The sequence below is a fragment of the Pezoporus wallicus genome, unplaced genomic scaffold (assembly GCF_028554395.1).
Source record: "Pezoporus wallicus isolate ANWC-B61680 ecotype Strahan unplaced genomic scaffold, APGP_CSIRO_Pwel_v1 contig_8209, whole genome shotgun sequence".
NCBI classification, from domain to species: domain Eukaryota; kingdom Metazoa; phylum Chordata; class Aves; order Psittaciformes; family Psittacidae; genus Pezoporus; species Pezoporus wallicus.
In genome coordinates this window covers 1-20,509 of record NW_026637192.1, presented here as the reverse complement: position 1 = coordinate 20,509, position 20,509 = coordinate 1, and the positions used below count along the sequence as shown (strand labels likewise).

Genomic DNA, 20,509 nt, shown 5'->3' with positions numbered 1-20,509 from the left:
GAAAAAAATAATGTTTGTATTAGGTTTGCTGATGTTTGTTGTACTTCTCAGTTGATTATAGGCACAGTGAAACCAGTGCAACTGCGCTAATGATTGCCTCAGGGAGAGGCTTTCTGAGTCAAGTAGAACAACTGATAAGTATGGGAGCAAGTATCCACTGCAAATCATCCAATGGCTGGTAAAACAAACAGATAAACTGAAAGACAGATTTATTTGTCAAGATACAAAGGAGAAACAACTTTCTATAACATCTAAGCTAATTTATCTGACTGTTATAAGCACTAATATATTTTGACAACTTAAACAATTTCTGACTTCTGTTTATCGCATTATTTTCCATAAATGCTGAATTCAGTTCTTAATGAAACAGTCTCAATATGGGATATACTGTCTTGGTTTCAGTGAGTCTGATTTGATGCACTGGTTTGAAGAATTGGAATCTTTCTCACTGTATTGATTAAATTATATCTAAAATGCCTGGCAATTTTAGTTTAAGAGAGTAACCTATATTTGATTTAAACATAATGTAATACATGTGCAAAGATCTTTGTTATATCTGTAAATATGTTGTATCATGCAAAAAATATGTGTGAATGTGTAAAAATTCAGATTTTTGTGTCTTCATATAAACGGAGAACTATACTAAATAATTGTAGTATGGAAAGATAAGAATTAGGATTCCAGAGGTATGATATGTGAAAAATTTCCTGAAGAATGTAATTTAAAAGGAAAACAGAGTGAACTGCATTGTGTGGGGGACAACTCTAAGACACGAAAAAGCCTAATGTTTTCATGTCTTTTTGAGAGAAAGGTAGGGGATGTGACTTCTCAGGTTGATTTAAAGGAGCTAGTAAAGGGTACTGCAAAAAGGCATGGCTCATCCTGTCACATTGGTGTGTGTTTTTTGAAGGAAAGGCACACTCTTCCTCCTCATTTCTTTCTGCATGTTTGAGGATACTTCTGTATAAAACTGGGATTTTCTTTTTGTGGTTACCTGAAATCCTATTGTTACTACATGCACTTTAAAATGGGAATTTGCAGATCCAGCAATAACAACACTGATTAAACATTAAAGCGGAAACTGATAGAGAGGTGCAGAGTCAGTTGTCTCCTCATGTAACATGCTATTCATACGCATCTTATGAAGTGAGAAATTAATACAGATTTTTATGTAACTCTTTTCAGGGTGGCGTTGGACTGGGCTAAACGCTTTGGGCAGACTGAAGTTGTTGACCTTTTAGAGTCCTACTGGTAAGCTATAACTAATTTGCAGAAGCTGCTGAAAAAATACAAGGTTTAATGCTCTTAGATTAGCTTTTATCATCGTTCAGTCAGAAGAGATTTTATCTTTTTATACTTTAGAATCTGGCCTAAATAGCAAGATCCATTTGAGAATAGGAATATTTCAAAAATATATTTATGGAAGAAAAAGTTTGTTTGTATTCATTATCACAGTAATTATGTTTGCATGACTCCTTGGGTAAATATATTTCTAGTGGTGTAGAATTTCTTTGATAATATTAGCACTTATCACCTTAATATGGATATTCCCATCATTATTATATATCTAGGCAGGGTGTGATTATAGTAACTGAAATAAATATACAGAGGACATGGCCATTTTATACCATACACCATTTTAATTTCAGATGCTTATTCTGGAAACAAATCTCTTGGGTATTGTTGGAACATGATAGCGTATTAAAGAAACTTTATATGAGTAACATGGCCATTCAAGAACTGTTTTTCGGTTAATTTACAGATACAGTAGTTTCACTGTGTAGAGCCCTGTGTTATTATGATTTCTCTTGGTGTAGTTTATGGTTTATGTTAGTGTAATACCTCAACTGTTATGTTAGTGAAGTTTTTGGAAAATACATTTCTTTTAAATAGTTTTCCCTTAACAGATGCTGTCTTTCTACCTTGAGTTCTGTCACATTTGCTTATGTTTGGGTCTCAATAAAGTATAATAAAGTTAACACTAAAAATTGAAGTTGCATGCTTTGCTAAGTTAACACTTAAGTCAGTGAATGGTAATAGTTTTGTGGAGATGCTGTTCTCCTACACTTTAAAATTCAAGATGAATAGTCTTGTTGATCTAAATTCGAGTTGATGGGTGAATGCAAACCTGAAGCAAACAACCTTGACTCTGGCCTATGTATTTATGTATTTTAGTGCTTCAGTGGAATCTGGAAATCTGGATGAAAGTTCCCTGGTCCAAACAAGTGGTAGTGACCTGGATGCAGAGGACAGAGAGCTGTTGAAAGCTTATCATCACAGTTTTGATGATGAAAAGGTGGATCTGGACCTGATTATGCACTTACTTTATAACATCTGTAGTAGTAGTGATGCTGGTACGTATATACACACACTCCCAGTAATCGCCAGTGTATAATCACTGTGGATTCAGTTTCTGATGAATTATACCCTTTTTTTCAGTGATTCCAAATAGGTAAAACCTTCCAAGTGCTTAGTATACGTAGTGCTGACATATATTAACTCTGCAAACCAACTTCTTTTTTAGGAGCGATTTTAATATTTCTTCCAGGATACGATGAGATAGTTAGCCTGAGGGACCGTATTCTTTTTGATGACAAGAGATTTGCTGATAATGCTCACAGGTAGAACCTCTGATTTTATGGTTGTCTTGAGTTTATACTGTTTCTTTTAAAAATCCTTAAAATGTGTTCTTTGTCTTGCATTAGATACCAAGTTTTCATGCTTCATTCAAATATGCAGACTTTGGATCAGAAGAAGGTGCTTAAAAGTCCACCTTCTGGCATCCGCAAAATAGCAAGTATCTGAGGACTTTGTGAGATACTATGTTGATCTATTTTGTCGTTGCTTTTACAGTTATTACAGCTACTATAGACTTTTTTTTTTTAATTGCAGATTCTTTCCACTAATATTGCAGAAACCAGCATAACAGTCAATGATGTTGTATTTGTTATTGACTCGGGGAAGGTGAAAGAGGTATGATTCACTTAAGCTTATTTTGGGAAGTATATATCCTAGTGTTCATAATACATAAGTTTTGGGGAGCTACATAGTAGGCTGAGAGGTAGTGCATGTCAGATGACAAAACTCACTGAGGTTTTGACATCCATTTGTTTTTATACCAGTGCTGTGAATAGCTAGCTGTTTAAAACCCCTGTAAAAGCTATTGCAGGTTGATATATCTACATGTTTTTATATATAGATATATGAATATAGTATTTTTTTATTTTTTTTTCTATAACAAGTCCATCAGTGTAGACCACCATCTTCCTGAGACTTGGAGAACACTAGGACTTCCCTTTGTGCTGTAACTGTATCTAGCCCAAATCTAATCCATGTTTTTTAAGCACTGTTTTTGATATGTTGACTGCCTATTCCCTAATTAATTGCTCAAGAAAAATGAGGTAGCATAGTGAGGCAGTTTAAGACCTTTTATATGAGTTAGGAAATAAAACCAGATTTCCTAGGAGACACTCAAACCAGGTATCTGAAGTTCTCATTGGTAATACATTTTTTTTTTTTTTTGTAATTTTACATCAAATGTTGGAAAATAAGGGTGTAATTTTCAAGTCAGACAAAGAGGAAAACTTTATTTAATATGATACCATGGTTTTGCTTGGTTTGTGATACCACAAAACACAGCCCATGTCTTTTGTTGACTTGCAGTTGCCTATTGACTAGAAATCTTTAATTTAGAAAACTGTGTAGCAGTTTCTACGAAGATACTGCAAAGGAGGTAGCATAAATTCACTTGAAGTTAAGTACTTTAGAACATACCTTTGTGCCAGAAGCTCATGGTTCTTAGTATTATTTTTATTTAGAGAGCTTCTGTTGATGATCTAGATAATGTATTTCATGTACCCTAGTCGGTCTTGGTTTTATGTTCCTTGCGTTGCTTTTATAGAAGTCTTTTGATGCACTGAGCTGTGTTACAATGCTGAAAATGGTGTGGATTTCAAAGGCCAGTGCTATCCAGAGAAAAGGCAGGTAATAAATGCTTCATACTGAATTTTATTTTGCAGATATCCACCATCTTGTATGTTAAGAATAAAATACACAATGTAATAGCAATTGGGTAATGTTAACCTCGTCCAGTATTATGTTGGATAATGGCCGATACCGATTTTCTGCAGAAGAGTGAAGGGTCAGCATGTGTTTCCTTGGAGTCATTTTCCAAATTATAGAAGAGTGACACTCAAGAATTTCCCAAAGTTTACATTAGATCTAAATTGCATGAACTTCTCCTTCCTCTTTCTAGCATGTAGCACCCTCAGCCACAGTGTCCAATAAGGTTTTTCATAATTCACCTGTGGGCAATAGGCTACCTATTGATAGTCTAATAGATGTCCCTTACTGCTATGTTAGAGACTTTGAGCACTGATTCCTTATTCACCTTCTGCAAACTCTTCATGGTTTATTGGGCCTTTATCATATTCCTTCCCAAGACTGTGTGAGGGCTGAGGGGTTATGTACCAACAAATGCCTACATTTGGTGATACTATATTGGCATTAACCTGCAGGAATTTGAGTGTGAATGAGAAAATTTGCTGTCTCAGTCCCTTCACTCACAAGTTGTTTGGTCTTCATTCTTCCTTTTACTGCCTTTAACTTTGAACTGTTTGGGCCATGTGAAGAGGAAGAAATTAAATTTATTATTTATACTCCTTATAGCAAAGGGCAGTTGAGATTTGGATTGATCTTAGGTTATCAAAACCCCACATCACTTTATTTTTAGATAGATCTTACTTTAATTTCCCCAAATCTTTCAGTATTGGGGCAAAATTCTAATGGAGATACGTATATATATTTCAATATACTATTGGAAATAATCCATGTACTACAAAGCTCTCACCTACCTTGTGGGACTTAACACTTGATGACAAAATTATCTGTTTCTTAGACTTGCTTCTACACTTGCATTCTAAGTTTGTGGGTGTGTGTGGTGTTTTGGGGTTTTTTTTTTGAGTTTTTTGAATGTCTGATTTTCAACAACTTCCTATATTTCATTTTCAAGGGCTGGGCGCTGTCAGCCTGGAGTCTGTTTTCGTCTCTTCAGCAGGCTTCGATTTCAGAGTATGTTGGAATTTCAGACTCCAGAACTTCTAAGAGTGCCACTTCAGGTGCATGTTCAGTTACAGATTATAACTTTAAAAATGTATTATCATCAAACCATACTATTAATGCAGAAAAAGTGTTTGTCTTTTTGTGTGTGTATGTGGTTTTTGGTTTGATTTGGTTTGGGTTTTTTCTCTCGCCCAATCTTAATCTTTTTTTTGCCTTTTAACTTGCAGGAGCTTTGTTTACACACAAAACTTCTGGCTCCAATTAATTGTCCAATTGTTGACTTTCTTATGAAAGCTCCTGATCCTCCACCAGCTTTAATTGTGAGAAATGCTGTACAAATACTGAAGGTCAGCTGAATAATAGTTTTAGATGGGAATTGTATTTGATTTTATATTTGTGGTGTGGCAGCATATCTTACTGAGTTTTGTTTGTACTGAGACTGTTGTGTAAACACTTAAGGATGCTTTGAGTCTTTGTGTTGTCTAATTTTGTGTGTAGATGTATTTCTCCATGTTAAGGGAAGAGAATGCTCAAAAATCTCATCTCAAACTGTTACAGGTTTGAGTTGCTTTCTTAGTTAATGTCCAGTATCCACATACTTTGCGTTTATTGTAAATTTTGTCCACTTACCTCCACCCCCCCTTTTTTATAATTACACAGAGAATAGATGCCATGGACCCTTGGGAATATCTCACTGAACTTGGCTATCATCTCACTGAATTACCAGTAGAGCCACACCTTGGTAAAATGGTGTTATGTGCTGTTGTTTTGAAGTGCCTGGATCCTATTCTTACTATTGCTTGCACTCTTGCATATCGAGACCCTTTTGTCCTACCCGCACTGGCCTCTCAAAAGCGTGCAGCCATGCTGTGTAGAAAACGTTTTACTGCAGGAACATTTAGTGACCATATGGCGCTTCTCAGGGCTTTCCAGGTATTATTTCATTTTCAGACAAGAGTATTAATCACAGTAGATCACATATCTGTGTAAATGATGTACCAGTCAAGTTGCATGTAGTATGACTGATTAACTCCATAGAGAAGGAACTCTTTTTGCCTAGTGGTTTTCCCGCATGTTGGACTCATAAATTAGTGAGGGAACACTTTTTATCAGATTTTTTGTTATATTTCCAAACCTGGTTAAATTCTAAATGTTCCAACAAGGTGCCACTTTATGTCCTGCTACATTGACTGATAACTTAAAATAATTATCTTGATAATAATATAATGATCTTACAATAACGTAATGATCATTGTGTTAATTTGAGGAATGGGTAAAGAGAACAAAGTACTAAACCAGAAAACAAAAATTCAGCATTTAGGTTTGATAAACTTCCTTTCTTTCTGGTTGGTTTTATCTTCATTTTATTGATGTAAATTTCTCCTTTTTTTTTTTTTTCTTTTTTAGCTGGTGAAATTAATAGGCAAATGTAAAATATTCTTTACAGGCATGGCAGAAGGCGCGCAGTGATGGCTGGGAGAGAGCCTTCTGTGAAAAGAACTTCCTGTCTCAAGCCACAATGGAAATCATTGTAGGAATGAGAAGTCAGTTGCTTGGCCAGCTTAGAGCTTCAGGTAAATGGGTTTAAAAAAAAATTCAACATAGTTTTGGAGTCAAGTGTGTACCTAGTACAAGGGTATACAAATTGTAACAAGAATAGTGTTCATTGGTGTCATTTTCTTTCCCTAATTTGAAACAGACCAGTACATGTTCATGCAATTGCTAGAGTGAGGAAGTGTGGCTGGGGACCAGTTGATCTAATTGAAAGTGTTCTGATTGTTCCACATGCCACTGGCTTTCAGTGTGACATGTTTCCTTGGATTTTTACATTCTAGTATATTATTTCCGTAGGAAATGTCTTTGTGTTGTAAAAAGTAGTTGTATTTTATGTTAGTATAAAATCCTTTATCAAAGGATTTCAGTATAATGATTTCTTCTTGGTGCTGTTAAGTCAACAAATTTGTAAGGGTTTTGGGTTTTTTTTTGGTTTCATTTTCTTCACGTCAAATTCGTTTTGAGAAGCAAAAAAGAAAGATCTTAAATGCAAGCAAATACGACAATTTTTTATCTTATTCTTTCTTCAGGTTTTGTTAGAGCCAGGGGAGGAGCTGATATCAGAGATGTTAATACTAACTCTGAAAACTGGGCTGTAGTTAAAGCTGCCTTAGTGGCTGGGATGTATCCCAATCTAGTTCATGTAGACAGAGAAAGCCTTGTTTTGACTGGACCAAAGGAGAAGAAAGTGCGATTTCATCCTACATCTGTTCTTAGTCAGCCTCAGTATAAAAAGGTAAAATCAGTTTGAATTTATAGTCCATAAAAAAACCCCACTGTACTCTATTGAACATTTTAGAAATGTCTCGTCATAATTGTCAGTACTTTAAAAGCAGCATGTGCATTAAACACTGCATTTTTAAAAATTTTTCTTCCTGGCAGTTGAAAAATAAAGAATTGAAGTGGGTTTATTTTTCCAATATTATTTCATCAAAATGTATTTTGTTGTTCTAGATGGAATGAGAGAACAGTAAAAAAAATAAATAATTGCAAAACTTTTAAAGATGTTAAACAGTCCTTGCTCCATAGTAGCAGGAATAAGTTCTCCTCTGAAACTGATCTATTTTAGATCCTTTTTTTTTTTAAGCAAAATGTTTTGTTTCAAGGAGGAAGAGCAATTTGTGAGTCTGGTTGAATTCTCCCTCACTTTTTTTAATTTGTATGAGATTACGTGCATATAAATACGTATTTATTTCTACGCATATAAAATGTGAAATATGTTAAATTTTATTTTAATTGAAAACAGATGGCATGATAATGTAGCCTTATTTGCTCTTGCGCAGATTCCCCCTGCAAATGGGCAAGCTGCAGCCATTCAGGCCCTCCCTACAGACTGGCTTATATTTGATGAAATGACAAGAGCTCATAGGATTGCAAATATCAGATGCTGTTCTGTTGTAACACCTGTCACTGTGTCACTCTTCTGTGGACCAGCTAGATTGCCAAGCAATGCTTTGCAGGAGCCTTCATCCTTTCAAGGTATAATGAAGTTTGGATTTGAAATGTTTCAGTTGTTATATATTAGCATGTGATATGGAAGGCTTATTTTTCAAGAATATTTAATACATATATTACCAAATTCTTAAAATGACAGAGCTGTAGTACCTGTAGCTGTGCAAGAATAGTTTATAAGTTCTGTAATAGATGTCTCAGTTTTGTGAATCCTTGTAGATTCATATTCATAAATTACACTTACACAGCTGTGGAGTTTCTGAAATTACAGTACAGTTTGTGGCGGAATAAAAAACGGAGACAAAATGTTTAATGACAAAAGTAATGTTGAAAAGTGTAGTATGTATGGGGTTTTTCTGCAGACTAGTTTATTTGATATTTTGAACCACATTGTTCAAACTGAATAATAATGTGGAAACTGTTAATATGGTAAATATTCATATTAGTTCCAGCAGAAATATGCATTTTTAAAGATAATTTTCTAGTGGTAATTTTTGATGACAAGTAGCTCTACTATTAACTAGAAGTAATAGGGAGTATATAAAAACTTCCTTTGTTAAAACTTGAGTGCTTTAGGAATAGAAGCAAAAATAATCCATGCTGCCGCAGTTGTCTAGAAACAGTAATTTGAATCAGAGTCCCACGTTATTTTTGAATCTTTCCTGTCATGCTCTTAAACTGTTACCCTTAAAATAGTGTTTATGCTGATTGAATTACACTTTTTAAAAAAAACACGACCCTACTAATTAGCCATGTGTCTATATAATTTATATTTTTTTAATGGGTCTTTAAATCTGCTGTTTTACTAGGAAATAAAGCATAATGCATGGTTTTGCAAACAGCTTCACACAGAATTTTGATAATGGCTGGTTGATCCTGATGAAGGGACATGAGTGGTTAGATGGTATCAATACAAGTGCTTACATAGCAGGGACCTCAAAAAGGGCTGGATACTTCAATTCTGCTAACTGAAGCAAAGACTTCACTAGGGTGTATTTGCAGAAACTAAAAAGTGGCTTTACCTATATTTACATTCTAAAATAAAATTTAGAAGGAAAATGGGTTTATTGCTGATAATACAGTAGCGTTCAGTTTTTTTGTATATAATTGGAGGTAATACAGAAATGTTAATGTATCTTTTATATTTAATTCAGGGGATGGGTTGTCTAATGATAACAGTGATAGTGAAGTAGAGGACAAAACAACTGCTAATTTGGCACTACTGAAACTAGATGAATGGCTGCACTTCAGACTGGACCCTGAAGTAAGTAATGTATCACTTCAATGATTGTTTCTTTTGGAAGAATATATATATCTTGCTAAATCAGAATTATTTAGGTAACCAAGAATTTTCTGTTAGAGTGGCTGTCACAGACTGTTTGGGTTTCAGATTTATGGAATAAGATACTCTGAGACTTAGCCTTTATTTCATGTGCTCATGAAGAAATAAAACAAACAGGAGCTCAATCCCCTTTTGCCCACACTAGTCTACCTTACTCCATCATGGTGCAGGCATCACGTGTATCACAGTGGGAAGCAGGAAAGCCTCCACATCAAAAGCTTTTTGTGTAAGCTCATATTTTATACCTTCCAGCTTAGATGTTTGGTCCATTTCCATAAATTAGTAGATTCTGATGAAGCTGTCATTTGGAGATAATGGCTGCAAGAGACAGCAAGCTAGAAGTAATAGTGACTGCCTTTAGCTCTTTCTGGCCACCTGACCTACCTCTGTGTTGCTCTCATTTTGACATGATGGAACTGCTCCCTGCACACACTGAGCCTTAGCATGCGCTGTGTTAGCCAAAATGTGAGCAGGAATTGAGTGAACAGTGACAACTGTATATTTCCTTCTCTAAGGGGATGGCAAGTTAGAGATCTTGAAGGTAGAGTCGCTGAAAAAAAGCTGCTGTCAGATTTAAAAAAAAAAAAAATAAAAGAAAAGCTAAAACATTTACGTCTTCAGGCAGTTGAGAAGCTGTGACTGTGGTAGGAGATAGAGTAGTTTAGAGGTTATGAAATACTTGGACTTCTCAGATGTCATAATAAAACTGTCTCTGCTAGACGTGTTTAGAAGTGTGTTTTTTTTTTTTTTTGGTAGAATTTTGAAGTGAAAAAGGGTTTACAATATAATTTTAAGTTTGGTGCAGAGTTAAATGAAATAAAACATTTACAAATTATCTTGGGCCTGAAGAAGGAAAAGATAATAGTTTAGTTTAAATGCGGGGTTTTCTCCCCTTCTTTAGCACTTTAGTCTTGCCTTTCAGTTCAGAGACTGTTCATTTTAGAATAACAGATAATGCCAGGTAGAAGATATGTAGGATACTCTTACCTGTCTGATCTAATTCTTATTAACAGAATTGAAATTCATTACAGGCTGCTGGTTTGCTGTTGCAACTGAGACAGAAGTGGCATAGTTTATTTCTGCGTCGTATGCGAGCTCCTTCTAAACCGTGGTCTCAAGTTGATGAAACAACTGTAAGAGCAATTGTAGCTGTTTTAAGTTCTGAAGAACAGTCTGCAGGTTTGCAGCAGCCTTCAGGAATTGGTCAGAGACCAAGACCTATGACTTCTGAAGAACTTCCTGTAACATCTACATGGAGGTCAACCAACAGTAGAAAAAGCTTAGCAGAAACTGAATTCTCTGATGATTCCTCTAATGCTGAAAAGTAAGCTTCTGAGATCTTCTAGAGACTGTAGATCATAACTGAATTTAATTTCTCCTACTAATATAAAGTGAGAAACAATAGAAATACAATTGAAAGAATATACTATCCTATGCTATATGTCCTGCATGTCCCGCACGACATCCTTGTCTCTAAATTGGAGAGACATCAATTTGATAGATGGACCACTTGGTGGGTAAAGAACTGGCTGGATGGCGGTACGCAAAGAGTTGTGGTCAATGACTCAATGTCCAGCTGGAGAACAGTAAAGAGTGGTGTCCCTCGGGTCAGTGTTGGGACCAATTTGTTCAACATCTCTTGGTGACATGGACAGTGGGATTGAGCGCACCCTCAGCAAGTTTGCTGGTGACACCAAGCTGTGTGGTTGGGTTGATAGGCTGGAGGGAAGGGATGCCATCCAGAGGCACCTTGACACGGTTGTGAGGTGGGCTGATACCAACCTTATGAAGTTTAAGTGCAAGGTCCTACGCCTGGGTTAGACCAATCCCAGTCCCAGGCACGGCTACAGGCTAGGGAGAGAAGAGATTCAGAGTAGCCCTGTGGAGAAGGACTTGGGAGTGTTGGTTAATGAGAAAATGATCATGAGGCAGCTTCAGTGTGCGCTCACAGCCCAGAAAGCCAACTGTATCCTGGGCTGCATCAAAAGGATCGTGACTAGCAGGTCGAAGGAGGTGATCCCGTCCCTCTCCTCTGCTCTCATGAGACCTTACTTTGGAGTATTGTGTGCAGTTCTGGTGTCCTCAACATAAAAAGGACACGGAACTGTTGGAACAAGCCCAGAGAAGGGCCATGAGAATGATGAGGGGACTGGAGCACCTCCTGTGTGAAGATAGGCTAAGAAAGTTGGAGTTCTTCAGCCTGGAGAAGAGAAGGCTGAGTGGAGACCTCATAGTAGCCTTCCAGTATCTGAAGGGGGCCTACAAGGATGCTGGGGAGGGACTCTTCATTAGGGACTGTAGTGATAGGACAAGGGGTAACGGGTTCAAACTTAAACAAGGGAAGTTTAGATTGGATATAAGGAGGAAGTTCTTTAAGGGTGGTGAGGCACTGGAATGGATTGCCCAGGGAAGTTATGAATGCTCCATCCCTGTTGGTGTTCAGGGCCAGGTTGGACAGAGCCTTGGGTAGCATGGTTTAGTGTGAGGTGTCCCTGCCCATGGCAGGGGGGTTGGAACTAGATGATCTTAAGGTCCATTCTGACCCTAACTGTTCTGTGGTTCTGTGCTGCACGATAGTTGTAATTTCATTGAGAAGCGTTTCATATATGTGCCTGCTTTTAGAGAGAGCAACCAGGAATATTGTCTATGAATTTTGATCTCTGGCAAGAAGTCACAGAGGAGGTTCAACCCTAAGATTCAAATACAGTGCATGATCAGTGTCTTTTCAGATAGTGTTTAATATCTTTTGGAATTACTAGAATATGTAGTCATGCAATAGGCTAATATGTAGATATAAATTGTTCTGTGCCACCTTATGAAATCACTGGTATGTCCTGTATCTACCTTATTTTTTAGAGTTTTAATGAAGTCTGCACTTCCTGCACTTCACCAGTCAAAGAAGTACAAGGACAAAGCCATTTTGCGCTCCAAACGAGCTTTAGATGACAGGTCAGATCAATCATCAGTGAAGTCTACAGACAGCAGTAGCTATCCAAGCCCCTGTGCTAGTCCTTCTTCTCCAACCTCTGGAAAGGTAAGAGTTCTCATAAACAAATGACCCTATTTTTCAGAATTAATAGAACTTCAGAAATATATTTGCTGGTATCTTTCAGCAGCTATCAGGTATTATATTGATAAATAAAGACTCTAACTTAGATTATCATTTTTAACAGCTGCATAATACGTATGTTTTTCTAGAACTTAAAATCTAGACTAGATGTCCTTGTTATACTAGTTTAATACAGTAATGATTTTACTCTTTGCAGACTGCTGAGGTAAAGCTGTCCAAACTAGAAAAGATCATGTTTGGTTTTTATTTTGAAACTTGATACAATACCAAGTGAAGGTGTATTATTATTTATCTTTTTCTTTAATAAATTTGTATACAGTGCATGCACTTTGAATTTTTTGGATTCTGTCTTCCTGTGTTTCTGGAATTGCATACATTGATACCAGTTCTCTTTTAAGTTTTGTTTTATCTGCCTTATTATGGCTGCTTTCTTTTTTAATGATGGTTATTTTAATAAAGCACACGTTTCCTAGTGAGGTTATTGGTATAACTCTCCCTGTGTACTTGAATAGTAAACTGCAGTAATATTGAAGAGATCACTGCAAGGAAAGCCCATTGTTTGTCTGGGTACAGACTCATTGAAGGATTTAATAATTCCTCTTAAATCTTCAAGGTTTTAAATTCAGCCAGTATAAAAGGTAGAAAACTTATTTTTCCTGAAGGTGGAAATAACGAGTAGTTTGCTTCAGGCTACAGTCTGGAATGATTAATTTTATGCCATCCGAAAGTGTGTCAAACTTCAAAGAACTGTAATTGATCACTAGACTATTTAGGCCTGTTCTGCCAGTCTTGTTTGCTGCCCCTGATGAATGAATTATTATTTTTGAAAGTGCTGAAGGAATGTAAAATACATTTTAAAACCAATTCAGAGTGCACCAGCTGATAGCTTCTGTGTTTCTTGTAGAATCTGGGTAAAAAGGGTAGGAATGCATTCAAGAGATTTCTATCTTTGTGTGTTTAAAACTCTGGAACTAAAGCCTAGTTGGGTTTTTTTGGTTGTTGGGTTTTTTGTTTGTGCGGTGGTTTGGGGTATTTTTTTGGTTGGTTGGTGGGTTTTTTTGTTTGTTTTTTTTTTTTTTAGCTTAATTTAATTTTCTTTAATATTTCCAGGATTCCAAATCTCCTTCACCAAGACCAAATATGCCAGTCTGGTACTTTATAATGAAAAGTAGCAACGTGCAAAACATTGATATTTCTCAACAGAAGGGTATATGGTCTACTACGCCAAGTAATGAGCGAAAGCTAAATAGAGCCTTTTGGGAGAGCAGCATGGTTTACTTGATATTTTCTGTTCAAGGGTCTGGACACTTTCAGGTGAGTCCTTAGTTAATACTGAATATTAGCTTTGGTTAATGGTTTAGGAGAGTGCAGCAAATGACTATGTGTAGTATGGAGGTTTTTGCTTATGACTTCTGACCTCTAAGAAGTAAAGATTAGCAAGCAAAAGTAAGTGGTTGCTGATAAAAGAGTACTTCACTCTTCTCTGAAATACACCTTTTTAGCTAAGTCAGTTTGTCACTCAAAGGCTAAGAGCTAATTGCTTCTGAGCATCTTGAGTCAGAATAATATTTAGACCCTGCATTAATTCTTTAAAACAACAAACCAAACAAATTCAGACAAAACAGGGGATTGCTACACTTTTCTCTGTGTGCCAAAGTAAACATTGTAACAGGCAATTACAGTCAAGTCAAAGCTTTCTAAAGCCAGTCATTTAATAAATACATAAATGTGTTTATTAAAAATTTTAATAAAATCTGTTCTGTCTGAACTGTAGTGTTAAAGTCAGGAGGTGGAAGGTAATGGCCATGATTCTTCCAGAGCTGTTTCTTTACTTCAAGTTTAGCAAAGTGTTGGTCAACAACTTGTTGACAAATCTGTAGCCATTTGAAGTTAAAGACTTGACCTGTAGTGAAGTAGTGCAAAGTTGCAGGTTGGCTGTATTCTGGAGGGGGCTAAACTCAGTTGTTCCAGGAAAAAACAAAGTTCAACTTAGCTCTTTTTGTATGAACTGTTAATGAAAATCAGCTAAACTTAAAATCTAATGAACTAGCCCAAATACAGCTGCCTTGGTGCCGCTACTGAAGGATTATGGTGAGATATATGTATGATGATTTGCAAATGCAGTACTGGAAAGTAATTTTCAGCACGGCAGTTGTTACTGAAAATGGTCTATATTGTATTGGTGCTCTAGACGAGAAATCTGGGAGAGAAAGGCATGCTGAAGTCAGGAGCATAGGTGGTTGATGTTGCCTTAGCCTTCTAGTTTGACAATGCACTGGGCATTCATGGGATTAACAGTATGAATATTGTTGTGTACCAAGTGTCTCTTTACTTTCCAGCTTTATTTTTCCCCTGTTCCTTTTATTAATTTCCATTTAAGTCTGGCTTGAGCTGTCTAGGACTGCATTTGTCACAACAGTAGTGTGTGCTGCTGACTTAAGTAGTGCACTGCATCTTGTGGACTCTTAAGTCGTAAGTAGTGTAAATTTTCATAAATACCTTATAAGTTTGGTGCATGGTGGTTTGTTTTGTTTTTGGTGGTTTGAGTTTTTCTTCCTTCTTTGTTGAAGTGAGGAAATAAAAAAGCAACTTTGACCTCTTTCCTTGAAAAACAGCTATACTCTCATAATTCCATGTGAAATTTTCTTAACATAGAAGGAACATGGGAAAGAAGGAATGGATTTCTGAAAAAAATACCTACAACTAACAAGGAATAGCTAATGAACTATTATGTAGTAGAACATTCATCTTGATTCCTTAGGATTCAGGTGGTTTTGCAACACCTTTTCCACTTCTGTTAAAAAGCTAAAAAAAACTTTGATAATTGTGAGAGATGAATTGAGAGGCATTCTGTAGTGAAACCCTGGAAGGGGTATTTGAGGTGGGAAATCACATACAACTTTCTAGGTGTAGACACTTCAAAAGATCCAGCTTAATGGGGGAGAGTACTTTGAAACTAATTCAAAAGTTTCATATATAGTCAAGTAATTTAATTCCAATGTAAGCATAAAGGCTGTAATTGTGTCTTTCCTTTTATATTTCAATTTTTGCTCCAGGGTTTTGCTAGAATGGCGTCAGAGATAGGGTGTGAGAAAAGTCAAGACTGGGGATCTGCTGGTTTTGGAGGGGTATTTAAGGTGGAGTGGATCCGAAAAGAAAGCATTCCTTTCCAGTTTGCACACCATTTGCTCAACCCTTGGAATGATAATAAGAAAGTACAAATAAGCAGGGATGGCCAGGTAATGTTCTCTTCTAAAGTCTTCCTTACTTGGTGTATTGTTTGTTAGCTTGTTTAGCCTTGACATTTATCTCAAAACACTGGAGAGCATAAGGTAAAAAAATTCACAGAAATTCTGGCAGAATAGCCTACAGCAAGTATGAAAAGAAAAGTTTTCCTCTTTGCCACAGAGCACAACTAAGAATCAAGCATTACTGCTCTTGACGGCTGTGCAGGATGCCCAGGGCAGACTAAATAAATTTTGCCAAAACGCTTGCCCAACCTGCTACTACAGTAGCAGTGACTCTCCTAACTCATTAACTCATAAGTTTTTGTAAATATATGAACTAATAAGGATTTTTTCCTCAAAATACAGTTTCTATAGGTTTTGCGTGTTCTATAAAATAGTGCTGCTTAGTCCTGTACTACCAACACTGGGGATTTAAAAACAGAGTGTCATATAGCAGTCTGCAGGTCTGCATTTGTAACAGAATAAATTGCAATGGATTATAAGCTAGTTTTATAGCATTTTTTTCAGCAACATCTGTAACAGGGCAGTGGCTAATGATGTGTTTTAGCAATAGATTTGTTCTCTGAGGTAGTCTGTCACACGTGAGTAAACTGTCCATCATTATAGCTTTGAATTTTCTGTAAAGCCTGAAAAGAATCTTGAGGTAGAATAAAACTTAGGACAGTTCTCCAGTGTGTTAAAGCTAAATGCAACTGCAAAAAGCTGAAAGAGAATTGGCACAAGAGTTCTCTGGCAGTTTCTGCATTCTCCCCAGTCCACTTGCAAAATATCTTTAGAGATTCCAGAGCTAAACTTCCTAATCATCTTCTTGCTACTTCTCCAGAACCTCTTCAGTTGTAGGAATGAGGAAGGGAAGGTAGTACGTAATGGAGTTAACAGTGCTTCTGTTGAAAGTGGCTCTTAAGACCTAAAGAGTCTTAGTAATCTGAAAAACAGTTTGTTAATATGTATGATTCCCCCAAGAGCCATTGTATAGTGGCAGGTGACCTGCCTTTCCACATTCTATACCACACTTGATGGAATTAAACTTAAGAGGTAGGGAGAATAATGATCTCTAGTTAATAAGTGACTTGTGGCAGGTACAAGGCATATGGTGCGTTGTATATGGTGGTGGTGTGTTCACTTGGAATTCTAGTCTTAAGAACTAACATCTTGCTGTGAATAATAAAATTCAAACAACCTGAATGCCAAGGTACCTTACAAAAGTTCTTGTCTTGTCTTTGAGCCCTAGTAAAAAAAACTTCTCCTATGCAGGAGTTCTAATCTATGTTTCGATAGCAAAATGAAGGAGCTCTTTCAGAAAGACTGAGAGCAATCACCAGGAACTTCATCTAACAGTTTTGTTATAGTCTCCATATGTTCAATAGTAGCAGTGCAGATAATTTCTGTAATTTCTTGCTCGTTTGTAGGAACTGGAGCCGCAGGTTGGAGAGCAGTTGCTACAGCTTTGGGACAGTATTCCTTTGACAGGAAAAAACTCAACTGATTGAGCATGTCAAGTAATGTGATAGAGGTAGTTATTTTATGTATTACTTGCTGGTTTTATAATATATACAATGTATCATTGCAGTACTGTCTGTCCTTTGTAGTATGTGGGCAAATAGGTACACTTAGTACTAAATATTCTCTTTCTTTTGATTTTTTTTTTTTTTTTTTTTAAATTTTAGCTGTCGTGGTTGAAACATCAGATATAACTACTAGAACCAGTAGCAAGCCTGCAGTACGAAGATGAGGAAGAAGGTGGCACAACAAGCTCCAGAAGTTGTTAGTCATGCTGTGAAGCTAGTAGAGGAAAAATAAGGGGAATTATGTTGGTTTCAGTATTTCCTTGTCTTAACAAATGTCCTGATGTTACTCACCAGCCTAGTTTTGACTGAATTAGTTTTTTATAGTAGCATGCAATTGATATTTAAAAACACATTTAAATTCCAAACTGAGTTTGAAACAGTGGACCACATGCAAGTTGTTTGTGGGTTTAAAATAGCACAGCAGACAGTTTAAATATACAGTTTACGTTTAAAGCTTTCTCAACACAATAAAATCTGTGAGAGAAACCAGTGTAATGTGAATTAATCAATCTTGCAGTTTGCTTAAATAAATTGAGAATGCATGTCTCCAAATATATTGAAAGATTCTGTAAGTATTGGTTGAACTTTCATATGTGCAGTGTGGAGAAAGCAGGATATATTCATACAAGCAATTGGGTAGCAGGAGAATGTTAAATTTTAATTTAAATACATAAATAAAAGGAGCATGATACCTCTGAGAATGGATTGGTCTAGCAGTGTTTCCATTTTTCGGTAGTTTTCACCTTTTAAAGGTAGTCATACTTTGGCAAGCTGAAGAACAGTCTTTTGGAGGCCTGCTGCCAAATGGTAGTCTTAATAGTTCACTAACTTGCAGTACAACTTTATTCATCTTTCAGCGTAGTCTTCATGCTTTATTTCTTTACTTCTTCTTTCAATTTATTTCTTCTTTCATACTTCAGTAATTTTGAATTACTGACTTCTTAGTCATTAATATACTGTACTATGAGGCCATTATTAGCAGACTAATTCAGTCTGCTTGTCGTCAGCACTGTTTGTAGTTATTATTAGATTAAACCAAAAGCTTTTTCTGCTTCTGAGCCCACACTCTCACTTTTTAATGAGTGAAATACTCACTTATTAACCATATATTCGCACCAACAATATTCACACAGTTCAGAGTACCCCGCGCATTCGTTCTGCCATCCTGTATAGTGACTTCTATACATAAACAGTCAGTTTTGCCTTTGCAAGACTAGCTGGGTCCTTGTAAGGTGCGTATTGTCTAATGCAGTATTTCTGGAGATGATGCATACAGCAGAGCTGTGGGGCTTGTATTGCGCTATACAATACTTCCAATCTCCCGCCCTCAAAGGAATGTTGGGTTGTATTGACTTGCACAGGATTCCCAGACCCCATGCACACTAAGGACAGAGCTGGCACAGAGGGGTGTAACTTTTTGCTAAAAAGTCCAGACCATGCTTCTGCAGCTTGGTGGTAAAAAAGGACAGTCCAGCCAAGGAATATGCATTCCCCATGCTTGTTGGCCAGTCCTTGTCACTTGTCTGGAGAAGAGGTCATACTCTGCTGCCTACCTGACAACCATGCTCATGTAAGTCTTTGCAAGCCCAGATATTAGGTCTAGCCCAGTCTTGGTGAATTACTTGACTTGCTGTTTTAGGACCCGCATAATTGTACTGCTGAGCTGTATGTTTGACTGTACTGTTACTTAGACATAAACCGTTTATCCCTGAAGCTGTTGGTCTGGTGTCTGTTACAACATAGTAAACCTGTAAGTTGTCAGAGTTATAGTTAAGCCCTTACTCTCTGATGTAAGAGGAGAGATATGGTACATGCTGACCCTATAGTGAGTGCCTTAAGTGGTTATTTTAGGACCTTGCCCAGCCTGCAGGGTCATATTCTACTTTGAGAGTAAGCCAGAGAGACAGAAACATAAAGGGAGCATTACCCTGCTTGTACCTATGAGTTCATTTCCTTATTAATACTGAGCAGCATTTGAAAGCAGCTCAGGTTGGCTACCTGTAAAAAGAACTGGACAACTTCCGACAGGACACTAGGGCTGCACTAAAGGAGAAAAGTGTCATGTGCCCGTGTTAAAATCTGTTGGGCTAATGTGGAGAAACTAGAGCAATGTGTGTTCCCCCACATAGCAGTGTTTGCCTGGGAAATACTTGGGCATCATCTGGAAGCTGTGGAAAAGGGAATTTCTTTATATAGAGACCCAGAAGACTGGGTTGATACTTGGTCTGATTCAGATTCGGACAATTCTGTCTCAGAGTCCTCCACTCCTAAAGTCTGAATAATCTGACTAATCAAGAGCATGATGCTACTTGAGGTATGACGGATATGCACTTTCATGAGGTCAGACCTACCCAAATGAAGCTGGTGCTATCACAAATCTGTTATTGTGGATTATTTAACATGACTTGCAAATATGTTTCATGATAGGGGGAACACAGTTTGAGTTTCAGAAAGCATGGAGACTCACTTTGGAGTCTGAATCCAACTATAGTTTCTAGCAGGAAGCGTAGACAATGTTTTCCAGGCAGCTCTAGCATGTGTTCAGAGAACCACTCCGAGATGACTGAGAACTAGGCTAGTCCCTGTGCGTCACTAGGCTGATTATCAGTCTTGCTTTAACGGTAGCCCTTTTGGCAGAGGAAGACCTGTGTGGACATTGTCCCATACGGCCCACTGGTGCCCGTTAAATACTTAGTAGCCTAAAATTTCTTATTTGTTGCAACTGTTTCTTTCAATATTTGCTTTGGTTGGTTGGTTGGTTTTGGGTTGTTTGTTTCTTGGTTTTTTTTCTTTTCATTTTTTTGCCACTGTTGAACTGATAATTTCTGCTCCATCATCCAGTGATGGTGGGTTAAATTTCTACTCTAGATTTTTTTTTTTTCAGCTTCCATTTTAAATGCTTGATACTGACTGTTGTCAAAATTAAATCATGGCTAATGCATGGTAGGCCTAACCTGTAGGTTGTGGTTGGATCAGTTTGTAGTTACTCCTAGGTGCTTTGTCTTTAAAGTGAATTAGGGTGGTTTCTGCAGCTACTTATCCCCCCTCTCCCCCCCCATGGAGCTGAAGTGATTGTTTCAAAACAGCCACTTCCCTAGATGTGTTCTGTCACAGCTTTTACTATCTGAATAAGACTAGCAGTTTGACTGCTTTGCTCCAGATCTTTTACTCTCTGCAGTGTTTTCTTCCTCAGAACAAGACAGCTAAACTGTTT

General features: G+C 37.0%; 1 protein-coding gene across 2 annotated transcripts in view; it reads left to right on the top strand.

Moving 5' to 3' along the window:
- Nucleotides 1-17,784, top strand: part of YTHDC2 (YTH N6-methyladenosine RNA binding protein C2) — a 32,608-nt gene extending 14,824 nt beyond the window's left edge. The window contains exons 11-30 of one of the 2 annotated variants that reach the window (XM_057403865.1): nucleotides 52-178; nucleotides 1,186-1,251; nucleotides 2,176-2,354; nucleotides 2,525-2,621; nucleotides 2,706-2,793; nucleotides 2,893-2,973; nucleotides 3,902-3,980; nucleotides 5,012-5,070; nucleotides 5,289-5,408; nucleotides 5,722-5,994; nucleotides 6,509-6,635; nucleotides 7,146-7,351; nucleotides 7,899-8,094; nucleotides 9,222-9,331; nucleotides 10,441-10,733; nucleotides 12,266-12,443; nucleotides 13,590-13,793; nucleotides 15,536-15,718; nucleotides 17,137-17,240; nucleotides 17,395-17,784. In XM_057403865.1, coding sequence (XP_057259848.1) covers nucleotides 52-178; nucleotides 1,186-1,251; nucleotides 2,176-2,354; nucleotides 2,525-2,621; nucleotides 2,706-2,793; nucleotides 2,893-2,973; nucleotides 3,902-3,980; nucleotides 5,012-5,070; nucleotides 5,289-5,408; nucleotides 5,722-5,994; nucleotides 6,509-6,635; nucleotides 7,146-7,351; nucleotides 7,899-8,094; nucleotides 9,222-9,331; nucleotides 10,441-10,733; nucleotides 12,266-12,443; nucleotides 13,590-13,793; nucleotides 15,536-15,718; nucleotides 17,137-17,217 — 2,747 coding nt within the window. In that variant the 3' untranslated portion in view covers nucleotides 17,218-17,240; nucleotides 17,395-17,784. Of the gene's footprint in view, nucleotides 1-51; nucleotides 179-1,185; nucleotides 1,252-2,175; nucleotides 2,355-2,524; nucleotides 2,622-2,705; nucleotides 2,794-2,892; nucleotides 2,974-3,901; nucleotides 3,985-5,011; nucleotides 5,118-5,288; nucleotides 5,409-5,721; nucleotides 5,995-6,508; nucleotides 6,636-7,145; nucleotides 7,352-7,898; nucleotides 8,095-9,221; nucleotides 9,332-10,440; nucleotides 10,734-12,265; nucleotides 12,444-13,589; nucleotides 13,794-15,535; nucleotides 15,719-17,136; nucleotides 17,241-17,394 lie in introns of both variants that reach the window. The other variant, XM_057403864.1, reaches the window with a different exon arrangement.
- Nucleotides 17,785-20,509: the final 2,725 nt, after the last annotated feature.